The following is an 18,533-nucleotide window of genomic DNA, read 5'->3' on the forward strand; positions in this document are numbered from 1 at the left end:
GGGTACTGGAGTGGTTGTATATACTGGTCAGTACCAGTACCTTATTCAATGTGCAGGGATACTGGAGTGGTTGTATATACAGGTCAGTGTCAGTACCTTATTCAATGTGCATAGGTACTGGAGTGGTTGTATATACAGGTCAGTACCAGTACCTTATTCAATGTGCAGGGATACTGGAGTGGTTGTATATACAGGTCAGAACCTTATTCAATGTGCAGGGATACTGGAGTGGTTGTATATACAGGTCAGTGTCAGTACCTTATTCAATGTGCAGGGGTACTGGAGTGGTTGTATATACAGGTCAGAACCTTATTCAATGTGCATGGGTACTGGAGTGGTTGTATATACAGGTCAGTACCTTATTCAATGTGCATGGGTACTGGAGTGGTTGTATATACTGGTCAGTACCTTATTCAGAGTGCATGGGTACTGGAGTGGTTGTATATACAGGTCAGTGTCAGTACCTTATTCAATGTGCAGGGATACTGGAGTGGTTGTATATACAGGTCAGTGTCAGTACCTTATTCAATGTGCAGGGATACTGGACTGGTTGTATATACAGGTCAGTACCTTAATCAATGTGCAGGGATACTGGAGTGGTTGTATATACAGGTCAGTACCTTATTCAATGTGTATGGGTACTGGAGTGGTTGTATATACAGGTCAGTACCTTATTCAATGTGCATGGGTACTGGAGTGGTTGTATATACTGGTCAGTACCAGTACCTTATTCAATGTGCAGGGATACTGGAGTGGTTGTATATACAGGTCAGTGTCAGTACCTTATTCAATGTGCATGGGTACTGGAGTGGTTGTATATACAGGTCAGTACCAGTACCTTATTCAATGTGCAGGGATACTGGAGTGGTTGTATATACAGGTCAGAACCTTATTCAATGTGCAGGGATACTGGAGTGGTTGTATATACAGGTCAGTACCTTATTCAATGTGTATGGGTACTGGAGTGGTTGTATATACAGGTCAGTACCAGTACCTTATTCAATGTGCAGGGGTACTGGAGTGGTTGTATATACAGGTCAGTGTCAGTACCTTATTCAATGTGCAGGGGTACTGGAGTGGTTGTATATACAGGTCAGAACCTTATTCAATGTGCATGGGTACTGGAGAGGTTGTATATACAGGTCAGTACCTTATTCAATGTGCATGGGTACTGGAGTGGTTGTATATACTGGTCAGTACCTTATTCAGAGTGCATGGGTACTGGAGTGGTTGTATATACAGGTCAGTGTCAGTACCTTATTCAATGTGCAGGGATACTGGAGTGGTTGTATATACAGGTCAGTACCTTATTCAATGTGTATGGGTACTGGAGTGGTTGTATATACAGGTCAGTACCAGTACCTTATTCAATGTGCATGGGTACTGGAGTGGTTGTATATACAGGTCAGTACCAGTACCTTATTCAATGTGCAGGGGTACTGGAGTGGTTGTATATACAGGTCAGAACCTTATTCAATGTGCATGGGTACTGGAGTGGTTGTATATACAGGTCAGTACCAGTACCTTATTCAATGTGCAGGGATACTGGAGTGGTTGTATATACAGGTCAGTACCTTATTCAGTGTGCATGGGTACTGGAGTGGTTGTATATACAGGTCAGTACCTTATTCAATGTGCATGGGTACTGGAGTGGTTGTATATACAGGTCAGTGTCAGTACCTTATTCAATGTGCAGGGATACTGGAGTGGTTGTATATACAGGTCAGTACTTTATTCAATGTGCATGGGTACTGGAGTGGTTGTATATACAGGTCAGTACCTTATTCAATGTGTATGGGTACTGGAGTGGTTGTATATACAGGTCAGAACCTTATTCAATGTGCAGGGATACTGGAGTGGTTGTATATACAGGTCAGTACCTTATTCAATGTGTATGGGTACTGGAGTGGTTGACGTGTGTTTATACATAAAAAGTGACTGGTAGTAGGATATACATGTCAACAGGGCTGAAAAGTGACTGGTAGAAGGAATATATAAATATGTATGGTAATATACTAGTGGTAATATACACAAGCAGTCAGAAGTTTTAGAACACCTACTGATGGGTTTTTCTTTATTTTTACTATTTTCTACATTGTAGAATAATAGTGAAGACATCAAAACTATAAAATAACATATATGGAATCATGTAATATCCAAAAAAGTGTTAAACAAATCAAAATATATTTTATATTTGAGATTCTTCAAAGTAGCCACCCTTTGCCTTGATGACAGCTTTGCACACTCTTGGCATTCTCTCAACCAGCTTCATGAGGTAGTCACTTGGAATGCATTTCAATTAAAAGTGAATTTGTGGAATTTGTTTCCTTCTTAATGTGTTTGAGCCAATCGGTTGTGTTGTGACAAGGTAGGGGTGGTATACAGAAAAAAAAACTATTTGGTAAAAGACCAAGTCCATATTATGGCAAGAACTGCTCAAATAAGCAAAGAGAAATGACAGTCCATCATTACTTTAAGACATGAAGGTTGGTCAATCTGAAAAATGTCAAGAACTTCGAAAGTTTCTTCAAGTGCACTTGCAAAAACCATCAAGCGCTATGATAAAACTGGCTCTCATGAGGACCGCCACAGGAATGGAAGACCCAGAGTTGCCTCTGCTGCAGAGGATAAGTTCATTAGAGTTAACAGCCTCAGAAATGTCATCCCTAATGAATGCTTCACAAAGTTCAAGTAACAGACACATCAACTGTTCAGAGGAGACTGTGTGAATCAGGCCTTCATGGCTGGATTGCTGCAAAGAAACCACTACTAAAAGAACATCAGTACGAAAAAAATACTTGGGCCAAGAAACACAAGCAATGGACATTAGACCGGTGGAAATGTTTCCTTTGGTCTGGAGTCCAAATTGGAGATTTTTGGTTCCGCCGTGTCTTTGTGAGACACGGTGTGGGTGAACGGATAATCTCCGTGAAGCATGGAGGAGGAGGTGTGATGGTGCTTTGCTGGTTACACTGTCTGTTATCTATTTAGAATTCAAGGCACACTTAACCTGTTGGGTCTAGGGGGCAGCATTTGCACGTCTGGATAAAAAAAATGTACCCGATTTAATCTGGTTACTAATCCTACCCAGTAACTAGAATATGCATATACTTATTATATATGGATAGAAAACACTCTAAAGTTTCCAAAACTGTTTGAATGGTGTCTGTGAGTATAACAGAACTCATTTGGCAGGCAAAACCCTGAGACATTTTCTGACAGGAAGTGGATACCTGATGTGTTGTATTGATTTTAAACCTATCCCATTGAAAAACACAGGGGTTTAGGAATATTTTGGCACTTCCTATTGCTTCCACTAGATGTCACCAGCCTTTACAAAGTGTTTTGAGTCTTCTGGAGGGAGATCTGACCGAACAAGAGCCATGGAACGGTGATGTCCCATTAGACACCTGGCGCGCTACTTCATGTTGGGTACCCTCGTTCCAATACGTTATAAAAGGCTATGCATTCGTCCACCTTGAATATTATTCATGTTCTGGTTAAAAAAGGCCCTAATGATTTATGCTATACAACGTTTGACATGTTTGAACGAACGGAAATATATTTTTTCCCCTCGTTCATGACGAGAAGTCCGGCTGGCTTACATCATGTGCTAACAAGACGGAGATTTTTGGACATAAATGATGAGCTTTTTTGAACAAAACTACATTCGTTATGGACCTGTGATACCTGGAAGTGACATCTGATGAAGAGAATCAAAGGTAATGGATTATTTACATAGTATTTTCGATTTTAGATCTCCCCAACATGACGTCTAGTCTGTATCGCAACGCGTATTTTTCTGGGCACAGTGCTCAGATTATTGCAAAGTGTGATTTCCCAGTAAGGTTATTTTTAAATCTGGCAAGTTGATTGCGTTCAAAAGATGTAAATCTATAATTCTTTAAATGACAATATAATATTTTACCAATGTTTTCTAATTTTAATTATTTAATTTGTGACGCTGACTTGACTGCCGGTTATTGGAGGGAAACGATTTCCTCAACATCAATGCCATAGTAAAACGCTGTTTTTGTATATAAATATGAACTTGATAGAACTAAAAATGCATGCATTGTCTAACATAATGTCCTAGGAGTGTCATCTGATGGAGATTGTAAAAGGTTAGTGTATCATTTTAGCTGGTTTTATGGTTTTGGTGACCCTGTCTTTGACTTGACAAAACATTACACACAACTCTTGTAAATGTACTGTCCTAACATACTCTAAATTTATGCTTTCGCCGTAAAACCTTTTTGAAATCGTAAAACGTGGTTAGATTAAGGAGATGTTTATCTTTCAAATGGTGTAACATAGTTGTATTTTTGAAAAATTTGAATTTTGACATTTATTTGGATTCAAATTTGCCGCTCTTGAAATGCACCTGCTGTTGATGGAGTGCACCACAGGTGGCACGCTAGCGTCCCACCTAGCCCCAAGAGGTTAACCAGCATGGCTACCACAGCATTCTGCAGCGATACGCCATTCTATCTGGTTTGCGCTTAGTGGGACTATAATTTGTTTTCAACAGGACAATGACCCAACACACCTCCAGGCGGTGTAAGTGCTGCTTCAGATGACCTGGCCTCTACAATCCTCCACCTTAACCCAATTGAGATTTGGGATGAGTCGGACACAGAGTGAAGGAAAAGCTGCCAACAAGTGCTCAGCATATCTGGGAACTCCTTCAAGACTGTTGGAAAAGCATTCCAGGTGAAGCTGGTTGAGAGAATGCCAAGAGTGTGCAAAGCTGTCATCAAGGCAACGGGCGGCTATTTGAAGAATCTCAAATATAAAATATATTCTGATTTGTTTAACACTTCTTTGGTTACTACATGATTCCATATGTGCTATTTCATAGTTTTGATGTCTTCACTATTATTATACAATGTAGAAAATAGTAAAAATAAAATAAAAACCCTTGAATGAGTAGGTGTTTTAAAACTTTTGACCGGTAGTGTATACATGTAAACAGGAGTACTAGTGACCAGTAGCAGAATAAATAGATCAATACTATTGGTAATGGGAATTGGTAATGGCAATCAATAATCAATGGACAGCAGCGTAATGGAGTAATACATCTAATCAATAATCATTTTAGCAGCAGTGTAGGTTGTGTCTGAGTGGGTAGAGATATGTGGATAGTCTGTGGGAGAGTCAGGGTGGAGAGGGAACAGTAGTTGTTAGCCATTTAACACTCGTATGGTCGGGGGATTGAAGCTGTTTAGGAGTCTGTTTAGGAGTCTAATGTTGGTGTCTATTTGTCTGAGCCTTGATGCACTGGTTGCGCCTGCCGGACGGGAGCATGGAGAACAGTCCATGTCTTGGGGGGCTGGAGACTTTGGCCATTTTTCGTGCCTTTCTCAGTTACCGCCTGGCATGTATGTCCTGGATGGCTGGCGGCTCACCCCCAGTGATGCGCTGGGCCGTCCGCACCACCCTGTATAGGGCCCTCTGGTTGAGGGCGGTGCAGTTGCCATACCAGACAGTGATACAACCAGTCAGGATGCTCTCGATGGCGCAGCAGGATCTGAGGGGCCGTGCCAAATCATTTCAGCCTCCTGAGGGAGAAAAATGGGGTTGACGTGCCTTCTTTACGACTGTACTGGTGTGAGAGAACCATGATAAGTCCTCAGTGATGTGGACACAGAAGAACTTGAAGCTCTTGACCCTCTTCACTGTGGCCCAGTTGATGTGGATGGGGGTGTGCACCCGCCCCTATTTCCTGAAGTTCACGATCAGCTCCCCACTGGGCACACACTGGTTGAATCAATGTTTTTTCCACGTCATTTCAATGAAAATACGTTGAACCAACGTGGAATAGACGTTGAATTGACGTCTGTGCCTTTGTCGTATTGACGTTGAGTGAGAGGTTGTTGTCCTGGCACCATGCTGCCAGTTCTCTGACCTCCTCCCTGTAGGCTGTCTCATTGCTGTTGGTGATCAGGTCTACCACCGTCGTGTCGTCAGCAAACTTGATGATGGTGTTGGAGTCGTGCTTAGCCACGCAGTCGTGGGTAAACAGGAAATACAGGAGGGGGCTAAGCACCCACCCCTGGGGGGCCCCCGGGTCAAGGGTCAGCGTGACGGTTGTGTTGTTGCCTACCGGCCCGTCAGGTTGTCCAGGATACAGTTGCAGAGGGACGTATTCAGTCCCAGGGTCCCGAGCTTGGTGACGAGCTTGAAGGGCACTATGGTGCTAAACGCTGAGCTGTAGTCGAGGAACAGCAATCTCACAGGTATTCCTCTTGTCCAGGTGGGAGAGGGCAGTGTGGAGAGCAATTGAGATTGTATCGTCTATGGATCTGTTGGGGCGGTATGCAAATTGGAGTGGGTCTAGCGTATCTGGGATAATGTAGTTGATGTGTGCCATGACCGGCCTTTCAAAGCACTTCATGATTACAGATGTGAGTGCTGCAGGGTGGTAGTCATGTTGGCATGAAGCCTTAAGAGTTCTTGGGAACAGGAATGATGGTGGTCAACTTGAGACGTGGGGATAGTCATATTGGTATTGTCAGATAATTGTTAGAAATGCACAATATATTCGTCATGTTGGTATTGGCAGATAATTGTCAGGTATGCACAATATATTAGTCATATCAGCAGATGTGTTCAGGTAAAAATATCTATGCTATAATTAATGGCCCAGATTTTCATATTGGTGCAATTTCTTCTATAGTATGCGTGTGTGTGAGAGTGAGTGTGAGAGTGAGAGGATGGTGACGGGACACACTCACCACTCCCTCCATGTCTGTCATTTCGGGGGGAGCCAGCATGGACTGCACCATGAACTTGTGTTTGCTTTTCTCGTTGGGGTCGTAGTCGAAAGGCTGCAGCATCACTGGGAGAAGGGCACAGCAGAAAGAACCATAAATATACATACAGAATTGTGTTCCTTAGGCACCAAACTGAAGAAACCTGAAAGAGGAGAGGACTGTTTCGACCTGTCAATTAAGAAACCCTGACTTTCGTTTTGCATTTCTAAATGTTTTGCTATGGTTTGCCCTAGGTCTATGAGCTTTGGGACAGCAGAGCGCCTCTATAGCGGAGTAGTGCTTATATATATATATATATATATATATGATCCCTTTCCAGACAATAGCAAAGTTGTCTGTCACTTGGTCGTCTCTAGCTGTCATTATCCTATAGTTAAGATTACAGCTATTTTTGTTGACTCATACAGTGGGGCAAAAAGGTATTTAGTCAGCCACCAATTGTGCAAGTTCTTCCACTTAAATACTTATTTTCCACCATAATTTGCAAATAAATTCATAAAAAATCCTACAATGTGATTTTCTGTTTTTTTTTCTCATTTTGTCTGTCATAGTTGACGTGTACCTATGATGAAAATTACAGGCCTCTCTCATCTTTTTAAGTGGGAGAACTTGCACAATTGGTGGCTGACTAAATACTTTCCCCCCCCACTGTAAATCAATGATTCTATTCAGAATCAGGGCAGGCATACAACTTCATTGGTGGGTGAAAAGAATATGACTGTTGAAAATGTGCATGTTCAAAGTCAATGAGCGTTACAGGGATAGTGCGAGATTTTGGCAATTAGATGTCTCTGCGTGCAGTTTGTTGGAAGTTGCTAACTAGCGTTAGCGCAATGACTGGTAGTCTATGGGATCAGACTTCCACAGACTCCCATTCATTGCGCTAACGCTAGTTAGCAATCACTCGCGGAACTACCTTCAACTTCAATAAAATGCGTGCTTTTGTCAGCACATTCTCCTAATTCTGTGTTTCAGTTGAAGTACTCGGATTTGAAGGAGATTTAACAAGTATTCAAAACGATAAACAATGTGGTACCCTATTCCTTTTATAGCGCATAAAGGGCCCTGACCAAAAGTAGTGCACTATAAAGGGAATAGGGTGCCATTTGGAATGTAACATATTCATGTTACCATGACTGCAAAACATTGACGGATCTACATAACTCCCCACCAGTGTCATTTTTTTCTAACAGCTTCAATGTTTTTCACTTTAACATTACAAATTGCCCTAATAAAAAACAGGTGTGTCTGAATATTATTTTACCCATCGTCTCGTCACATCATCCAATCAAGTGTTATTTGATGTCATTCCAATGACCAAAAGGTATTTTCAAGCTGTTCAAATGATTTACAATGATCACTTTCTTATGTCGGCGTCTCAACTGCTCTGGCAGGGAATAAAATGGGTATTGATGGGTAATCTTTTTCCTCATATTCATTACTGTTTTAAGAGGAGCACGTTTGGACTCAAAGGGCTGCGCATTTAACATCAATGCCGACTGTGGGAGTGCTTTCGGGGGAGCTATGGCTAACTTTCATTCAAAACAAATGACCTCTTCATTTCAAAGCCAGTGCTAGCGCTCTCAGATGTGGCGAACTAGGACGGCTCTCGTATATGGCACATGCCAATTCTCTCCGGAGTACAAAAAAACTTCACAAGTGTTCTTGTACGCCATTACGGCAATCAAGCAAGTTCAATATTGCAAACCAGAAACAGACGGCTGAAACAGATTGACATCCTGTTGCAGTCAGACCCAATTTGCTCAGCCATCCACCGTGGGTCCAAAGGGAAGGAAAGCATGTACGTTCTTTGAGGGTCATTAAATAACCTAAAATAAGTCCCAAATTTGTCAAAAAATATTTCTTTAAACTCACACGCTTTGAATGACATAACTAAACCGGTCCTGACAGAGCTCCTTTTTATCCTGTGTGATATATTATGGACACCTTCATATGGGCGATAACGTTCCTAATATTCAGAGAAGTTAATTGTAGTAAAACATTAGACAATAATTTGCTAGTTTTTCCTTACTGGTTGTGATTAAATAGAGCTATTAGAAGAAGGAGAGTTGGGAGTGCTTAAATATTTGGGTCCCTGGGGGCTAAACTATGGAATTATTATCCATATCAACCTCAGTCTGCTAGTGGATCCATTCACAAAGGAAAGACCGAGGGAGGCCATGACTACTGCTAAATAGCACAAGCTATGACTGAGAGAACAAGGGCCCCAAGCACTCTGAACGCTATAGTGATAGACTGAGAGAACAAGGGCCCCAAGCACTCAAAGCTATAGTGATAGGATCGTATCGTAGGCCTATAGGCTACTTCCAGCATTCCAGTAGAGATTAGTATATATAGAACTTTTGCCTCTGAAAGTGCCCTTAAACTAAAAAGGGGTCCCCTAAGTGGAAGAAGTATTGCGCAGAAATTATATTGTTAGCTTAACTAAGGATTGTGTGGTTTCAAGAGTTAAGAAATTGATTGAATTTCCATTTGTACTGTATAGCAATAATTCATATGGAGTTCAAGAAGAAATATCCCAAACTCTGTAATGTTCCTTAGTGGTTTCTTGAAACACACCATCTCAATAAACCGCTGGTGAGCATTAGAGTTGTGGATATTTCTTCCTTCCAAGTAATGTCCCATCCAAATGGAGTGAGATGATTCATTAAGCAACTTCATCACTCTAGATACTGATCTCCTCCTTGATCAGGAGATTGGATCTCTCATAACAATAATGTGGAACAATAATGTGTCCTGAGGAAAAAGTTGGCAAAACATTGGCGAGCCGTAAGGAAAGGAATTGCCTAAGCTTTTTCTATAGAATGTTGAAATGTCTTGAGGGCTTAAAACTCCTTCAATTTGTTGACATAAGGCCCCTCTCGGTGCTTTCGAGAGCTCCATAGTTTCTGGGGGTGGGAATTGCCAGGGACCTCACGATACGATATTAGCACGATACTTAGGTGCTGATACGATACGTATTGCAATTCTCACGATTCTATATGTATTGCGATTCGATACTGCGATTGTATTGCGATTTGATGTTACAAACATATTGCTCACTATATGGCTGTTGCAGAGGGACAAGAGAGAGCATGAAAAGAAAGAGAAAACAGAAAATTAGTTGGAAATAAAAAGTGCTGAAAACATGTCGCAATATGTAACTGTATCGATCCCCCCCATCACTAATATTTTCCCATAGAACAGCAGCACAATACCAATCAAGTTGAGCATCTCTGTGGTGTGCGTTTAACATATAACGTTTTGCGGGGGTTAACCTAAGCTTCAAAAGCACAGTGTGTGTCTCCAACTAAGCCTGCAAATGACACATTAGGGATTTTAGATATCCTTTGGCAAAGTGTTCCCTTTCGGTCTAGGCAAAGTTTTCCCTTTCGGTCTAGGCAAAGTGAATTTCCACATTGCCTTTTGTGCTGCTCTGTTTACAATTAGAGAGAAAAGCCTCTGTTGGAGAAGGGCTGTGGCTGTCTGAACCCGGGGTTCTATGTCGCCCACTACAGACTCCCTTGGTGACTCGAAGTGTGGCCTGGCACCGAATCCAGCCAGTGAAAATGGAGCCGGTGGCAGCAAATAGCCATGTTAGTGGACCCAGGAAACTCTAGCCAGGTCCTGTCTCCCTCAAAGAGCAGTCCCGGGGTGAGAACACAGCTGTTGGTCCAAGGGGGGCAGAGAGAACTCTATCTCTAGCCAACAGAAAGCATACTATTCTGCAGAACTGCCTGGACTTCTCAACTGATTTGACAAAATACTTTACATAAATACATCCTGTACACATTATTGCTCCAATGATTTGATTCTAAGAGGTGCAGGGATGTCACAATTTTGGTCTTCACCGAGGTGGTCCGGAGGGCCACACTGAAAATGGGTTATATTGCCTCCCTGTCACAATCTGCCCAAAAGCATTTCTCTATCCGTCATTTTTCTATGCTCTCCTGCTGTCTAGCTGTTTATTAGTGGGCTTGATGTGGTGAAGAGAATGTATATTACCGCAGGGGTTACCATTAAGCTCTCAAAGGCACTTGCCCATCGGGCAAGTACAGTTAATGTTTTACTTGCCCAAAGGTCGTGGTCACTTGCCCCAAAAGTGTAAATGGTCTGTTACATGGACAATGGTTAAAATGGCAAGTACCTTTCATTTTATCATTGTTTGAATGCGCCAGCACACTTATAACAACATTCAAACCCATGTTTTAAATAACTTGCATGCTAATTCTGTAAGGAAGTTCCATTACTTAGACAGACTTCTGTTGAAAAGGGTTAAAGTTATACAGTACCAGTCAAAAGTTTGGACACACCTACTCATTCAAGGGTTTTTCTTTATTTTTACTATTTTCTACATTGTAGAATAATAGTCAAGACATCAAAACTATGAAATAACACATATTGAATCATGTAGTAACCAAAAAATTGTTAAACAAATAAAATCAAAATATATTTATATTTGAGATTATTTAAAGTAGCCACCCTTTGCCTTGATGACAGCTTACTCTTAAGACATGAAGGTCAGTCAGTCTGAAAAATGTCAAGAACTTTGAAGGTTTCTTCAAGTGCAGTCGCAAAAACCATCAAGCGCTATGATGAAACTGGTTCTCATGAGGTCCGCCACAGGAAAGGAAGACCCAGAGTTACCTCTGCTGAAGAGGATAAGTTCATTAGAGATACCAGCATCAGAAATTGCAGCCCACATAAATGCTTCAAAGAGTTCAAGTAACAGACACATCTCAACATCAACTGTTCAGGAGACTGCATGAAATCAGGCCTTCATGGTCGAATTGCCACAAAGAAACCACTACTAAGTATCACCCTTTCCCAAACCCTTGCTAAAGGACACCATCCTGTAGCACGAACTCCAAAAAGTTCTGGGACACTAAAGTCCATGGAGAATAAGAGCACCTCCTCCCAGCTGCCCACTGCTCTGAGGCTAGGAAACACTGTCACCACCGATAAATCTACGATAATCGAGAATTTAAAAAGCATTTTTCTACGGATGGCCATGCTTTCCACCTGGCTACCCCAGTCAACAGCTCTGCACCCCCCACAGCAACTTGCCCAAGCCTCCCCTATTTCTCCTTCACCCAAATCCAGATAGCTGATGTTCTGAAAGAGCTGCAAAATATGGACCTCTACAAATCAGCTGGGCTAGACAATCTGGACCCTGTCATTCTAAAATTATCTGCCGTAATTGTTTCACCCCTATTACTATCCTGTTCAAACTCTCTTTCGTATCGTCTGAGATCCCTAAAGATTGGAAAGCTGCCGCGGTCATCCCTCTCATCAATGGGGGAGAACCTCTAGACCCAAACTGTTACAGACCTATATCTATCCTACCCTGCCTTTCTAAAGTCTTCGAAAGCTAAGTTAAACAGATCCTCGACCATTTTGAATCCCACCGTACCTTCTCCGCTATGCAATCTGGTTTCCGAGCTGGTCAGCCACGCTCAAGGTCCTAAACGACATCATAACCGCCATCGATAAAAGACAATACTGTGCAGTCGTCTTCATCGACCTGGCCAAGGCTTTCGACTCTGTCAATCACCACATTCTTATCGGCAGACTCAACAGCCTTGGTATCTCAAATGACTGCCTCGCCTGGTTCACCAACTACTTCTCAGATAGAGTTCAGTGTGTCAAATTGGAGGGCCTGTTGTCCGGACCTCTGGCAGTCTCTATGGGTGTGCCACAGGGTTCAATTCTCGGGCCGACTCCTTTCTCTGTATACATCAATGATGTCGCTTTTGCTGCTGGTGATTCTCTGATCCACCTCTACGCAGACGACACCATTCTGTATACATCTGGCCCTTCTTTGGACACTGTGTTAAATAACCTCCAAACGAGCTTCAATGCCATAACACTCCTTCTGTGGCCTCCAACTGCTCTTAAAAGCAAGTAAAACTAAATGCATGCTCTCAACCGATCGCTGCCCGCACCCGCCCGCCTAGCTTCACTACTCTGGACGGTTCTTACTTAGAATTTGTGGGCAACTACAAATACCTAGGTGTCTGGTTAGACTGTAAACTCTCCTTCCAGACTCACATTAACCTGTTATGGCTAGGGGGCAGTATTTTCACAGCCGGATAAAAAACGTACCTGATTTAATCTGATTATTACTCCTGCCCAGAAACTAGAATATGCATATAATTATTAGCTGTGGATAGAAAACACTCCAAAGTTTCTAAAACTGTTTGAATGGTGTCTGTGAGTATAACAGAACTCGTTTGGCAGGCCAAAACCTGAGAAGATTCCATGCAGGAAGTGCCCTGTCTGACAATTTCTTGGCCTTCTTGATTATCTCTATCCATTACAGGGGATCTCTGCTGTTACGTGACACTTCCTACGGCTACCATGGGCTCTCAGAAGTCGGCAAAAAGCTGAATCGTGGCTTTGCAGGCTCTGGCTGAAAAACAGTAGCGCGTTTGGATAGTGGCTGGTCACAGTACTGTGAGACTCAGGCTCGTGCACGAGTGGACTCCATGTTTTATCTTTGAACGAAAACCACCACTCCCGGTCGGAATATTATCGCTTTTTTACGAGAAATGGCATAAAAATTGATTTTAAACAGCGGTTGACATGCTTCGAAGTACGGTAATGGAATATTTAGAATTTTTTTGTCACGAAATGCATCATGCGCGTGACCCTTATTTACACTTCGGATAGTGTCTTGAACGCACGAACAAAACGCCGCTATTTGGATATAACAATGGATTATTTTGAACCAAACCAACATTTGTTATTGAAGTAGCAGTCCTGGGAGTGCATTCTGACGAAGAACACCAAAGGTAATCAAACTTTTCTAATAGTAAATCGGAGTTTGGTGAAGGCTAAACTTGCTGGGTGTCTAAATAGCTAGCCCATGATGCCGGGCTATGTACTCAGAATATTGCAAAATGTGCTTTCACCGAAAAGCTATTTTAAAATCGGACACCTCGATTGCACAAAGGAGTTCTGTATCTATAATTCTTAAAATAATTATGTTTTTTGTGAACGTTTATCGTGAGTAATTTAGTAAATTCACCGGAAGTGTTCGGTGGGAATGCTAGTTCTGAACGTCACATGCTAATGTAAAAAGCTGGTTTTTGATATAAATATGAACTTGATTGAACAAAACATGCATGTATTGTATAACATAATGTCCTAGGGTTGTCATCTGATGAAGATCATCAAAGGTTAGTGCTGCATTTAGCTGTGGTTTTGTTTTTTGTGACATTATATGCTAGCTTGAAAAATGGGTGTCTGATTATTTCTGGCTGGGTACTCTGCTGACATAATCTAATGTTTTGCTTTCGCTGTAAAGCCTTTTTGAAATCGGACAGTGTGGTTAGATAAAGGAGAGTCTTGTCTTTAAAATGCTGTAAAATAGACATATGTTTGAAAAATTGAAGTTTTTGTATTTTTGAGGAATTTGTAATTCGCGCCACGCCTATCATTGGATATTGGAGCAGGTGTTCCGCTAGCGGAACGTCTAGAGGTAAGCATCTCCAATCCAAAATTAAATCTAGAATCGGCTTCCTATTTCGCAACAAAGCATCCTTCACTCATGCTGTCAAACATACCCTCGTAAAACTAATTATCCTACCAATCCTTGACTTCGGCGATGTCATTTACAAAATCGCCTCCAACACTCTACTCAGCAAATTGGATGTAGTCTATCACAGCGCCATCTGTTTTGTCACCAATGCCCCATATACTACCCACCACTGCGACCTGTATGCTCTCGTTGGCTGGCCCTCACTTCATGTTCGTCGCCAAACCCACTGGCTCCAGGTCATCTATAAACCTTTGCTAGGTAAAGCGTCGCCTTATCTCAGCTCACTGGTCACCATAGCAGCACCCACCCGTAGCACGCGCTCCAGCAGGTATATTTCACTGGTCATCCGCAAAGCCAACTCCTCATTTGGCTGCCTTTCCTTCCAGTTCTCTGCTGCCGATGACTGGAACGAATTGCAAAAATCACTAAAGCTGGAGTCTTATATCTCCCTCACTAACTTTTAGCATCAGCTGTCAGAGCAGCTTACCGATCATTGCACCTGTACACAGCCCATCTGTAAATAGCCCACCCAACTACCTCATCCCCATATTGTTATTTATTTCTTTGCTCCTTTGCACCCCAGTATCTCTACTTGCATATTCATCTTTTACACATCTATCACTCCAGTGTTTAATTGCTAAACTGTAAATATTTTGACACTATGGCTTATTTATTGCCTTACCTCCCTGATCTTACTACATTTGCACACACTGTATATAGATTCTTCTATTGTGTTATTGACTGTATGTTTGTTTATCCCATGTGTAACTGTGTTGTTTGTGTCCCACTGCTTTGCTTTATCTTGGCCAGGTAAATGAGGTAAATGAGAACTTGTTCTCAACTGGCTTACCTGGTTAAATAAAGGTGAAAAAATAAAATTACAATTAAAATAGAAAAGAGATTTCTTGGGCCAAGAAACACGAGCAATGTACATTAGACCGGTGGAAATCTGTCCTTTGGTCTGATGAGTCCAAATTTGAGATTTTTGGTTCCAACCGCTGTGTCTTTGTGAGACGCAGAGTAGGTGAACGGATGATCCCTGCATGTGTTGTTCCCACCGTGAAGCATGGAGGAGGTGTGATGGTGCTTTGCTGGTGAAACTGTCTGTGATTTATTTAGAATTCAAGGCACACATAACCAACATGGCTACCACAGCATTCTGCAGCGATACGCCATCCCATCTGGTATGTGCTTAGTGGGACTATCATTTGTTTTTCAACAGGACAATAACCCAACACATCTCCAGGCTGTGTAATGGCTATTTGACCAAGAAGGAGAGTGAAGAAGTGCTGCATCAGATGACCTGGCCTCCACAATCACCCGACCTCAACCCAATTGAGATGGTTTGGGATGAGTTGGACCGCAGAGTGAAGGAAAAGCAGCCAACAAGTGCTCAGCATATGTGGGAACTACTCCATCGAGACTGTTGGAAAATCCTTCCAGGTGAAGCTGGTATAGAGAATGCCAAGAGAGTTCAAAGATGTCATCAGCTCAAGGGTGGCTACTTTGAAAAATGTATAATCAATTTTGATTTGTTTAACACTTTTTTGGTTACTACATGATTCCATATGTGTTATTTCATAGTTTTGATGTCTTCACTATTAGACTACAATGTAGAAAATAGTATCAATAAATAACAACTCTTGAATGAGTAGGTGTTTTAAAACTGTTGACTTGTACAGCATACTGAACAAAAATATAATGAATGTAACGACAATGGGCCTCAAGATCTCGGCAAGGAATCTTTGTGCACACAAATTGCCATAGATAAAATGCAATTGTGCTCATTATCTGTAGCTTATGCCTGCCCATACCATAACTCCACCATGTTCACAACGTTGACATCAGCAAACCGCTCGCCCACATGTGGTCTGCGGTTGTGAGGCCGGTTGGACGTACTACCAAATTCTCTAAAATGACATTATCTGGCAACAGCTCTGGTGGACATTCTTGCAGTCAGAATGCCAATTGCACACTTCCTCAAAACTTGAGACGTATGTGGTATTGTGTTGTGTGACAATACTGTATATTTTAGAGTGGCCATTTATTGTCCCAGCACAAGGTGCACCTCTGTAATGATCATGCTGTTTAATCAGCTTATTGATATGCCACACCTGTCAGGTGGATGGATTATCTTGGCAAAGGAGAACTGCTCACTAACCAGGATGTAATCAAATTTGTGCACAAAATCTGAGAGAAATAGGCGTGTGTATGGAACATTTCTGGGATAATTTATTTCAGCTCATGAAAATGGGACAAACACTTTACAGGTTGCGTTTCTTTTTTTGTTCAGTGTATATGATGGTGAGTATAGACAATATATGAATAGAAAAGATTTGGACAGCAGTAGATATATAGGATTATGCGTGGCCAAAAGTTTTGAGAATGACAAATATTAATTTTCACAGTGTGCTGCCTCAGTGTCTTTAGATACTTTTGTCAGATGTTACTATGGAATACTGAAGTATAATTACAAGCATTTCATAAGTGTCAAAGGATTTTATTGACAATTGCATGAATTGATGCAAAGAGTCAATATTTGCAGTGTTAACCCTTCTTTTTCAGGACCTCTGCAAACCACCCTGGCATGCTGTCAATTAACTTCTGGGCCACATCCTGACTAATGGCAGCCCATTCTTGCATAATTAATGCTTGGGGTGTGTCATAATTTGTGGGTTTTTGTTTGTCCACCCGCCTCTTGAGGATTGACCACAAATTCTCAATGGGATTAAGGTCTGGGGAGTTTCCTGGCCATGGACCCAAAATATCAATGTTTTGTTCCCCGAGCCACTTAGTTATCACTTTTGCCTTATGGCAAGGTGCTCCATCATGCTGGTAAAGGCATTGTTCGTCACCAAACTGTTCCTGGATGGTTGGGAGAAGTTGCTTTTGGAGGATGTGTTGGTACAACTCTTTATTCATGGCTGTGTTCTTAGGCAAAATTGTGAGGGAGCCCACTCCCTTGGCTGAGAAGCAACCCCACACATGAATGGTCTCAGGATGCTTTACTGTTGGCATGACACAGGACTGATGGTAGCGCTCACCATGTCTTCTCCGGACAAGCTTTTTTCCGGATGCCCCAAACAATCGGAAAGGGGATTCATCAGAGAAAACGACTTTACCCCAGTCCTCAGCAGTCCAATCCCTGTACCTTTTGCAGAATATCAGTCTGTCCCTGATGTTTTTCCTGGAGAGAAGTGGCTTCTTTGCTGTCCTTCTTGACACCCGGCCATCCTCCAAAAGTCTTCACCTCACTGTGAGTGCGGATGCACTCACACCTGCCTGCTGCTATTCCTGAGCAAGCTCTGTACTGGTGATGCCCCGATCCTGCAGCTTAATCAACTTTAAGAGACGGTCCTGGCACTTGCTGGACTTTCTTGGGCACCCTGAAGCCTTCTTCACAACAATTGAACCGCTCTCCTTGAAGTTCTTGATGATCCGATAAATGGTTGATTTAGGTGCAATCTTACTGGCAGTAATATCCTTGCCTGTGAAGCCCTTTTTGTGCAAAGCAATGATGACGGCACGTGTTTCCTTGCAGGTAACCATGATGGAAAGAGGAAGAACAATGATTCCAAGCACCACCTTTCTTTTGAAGCTTCCAGTCTGTTATTTGAACTCAATCAGCATGACAGAGTGATCTCCAGCCTTGTCCTCGTCAACACTCACACCTGTGTTAACGAGAGAATCACTGACATGATGTCAGCTGATCCTTTTGTGGCAGGGCTGAAATGCAGTGGAAATGTTTTTGGGGGATTCAGTTCATTCGCATGGCAAAGAGGGACTTTGCAATTAATTGCAATTCATCTGATCCCTCTTCATAATATTCTGGAGTATATGCAAATTGCCATCATACAAACTGAGGCAGCAGACTGTGAAAATTAATATTTGTGTCATTCTCAAAACTTTTGGCCACGACTGTACATTCTAAAGACTGGATCAAGTGTTCTCTCACAGGGCATTAGTAAGACAAACCCACCGAAATGTCTGAGGTTTGGAAACCCTGTTACGCTGAAAGGAAACCTTTCTCAGCATGTTTGGCTTGCCTTATTTCTACTTATTTTACAGAGCATTCTTTTCCTGGAGGAAGTATGACACTTTTCGGAGACCCCACTTCAGAATCCAGACTTTCCCACAGTTGGTGAAGCTCTCCAGATAATTGAATGTCTGAGCACATATTTAGATGAGCATTGTGCATCAGGTACAATGGCACT

At 42.1% G+C, this 18,533-nt stretch overlaps 1 protein-coding gene across 1 annotated transcript in view; it reads right to left on the reverse strand.

Annotated features, from left to right (window-relative positions):
• The window catches only part of LOC106583688 (vesicle-associated membrane protein-associated protein B), a 52,440-nt gene that overhangs the window by 17,033 nt on the left and 16,874 nt on the right, over nucleotides 1-18,533 (reverse strand). Inside the window, exon 3 of the mRNA XM_014168183.3 lies at nucleotides 6,738-6,841. Coding sequence (XP_014023658.1) covers nucleotides 6,738-6,841 — 104 coding nt within the window. The remainder of the gene's footprint in view (nucleotides 1-6,737; nucleotides 6,842-18,533) is intronic.

This window comes from Salmo salar, chromosome 22 (assembly GCF_965601325.2).
Source record: "Salmo salar chromosome 22, fSalSal1, whole genome shotgun sequence".
Classification (NCBI taxonomy): Eukaryota; Metazoa; Chordata; class Actinopteri; order Salmoniformes; family Salmonidae; genus Salmo; species Salmo salar.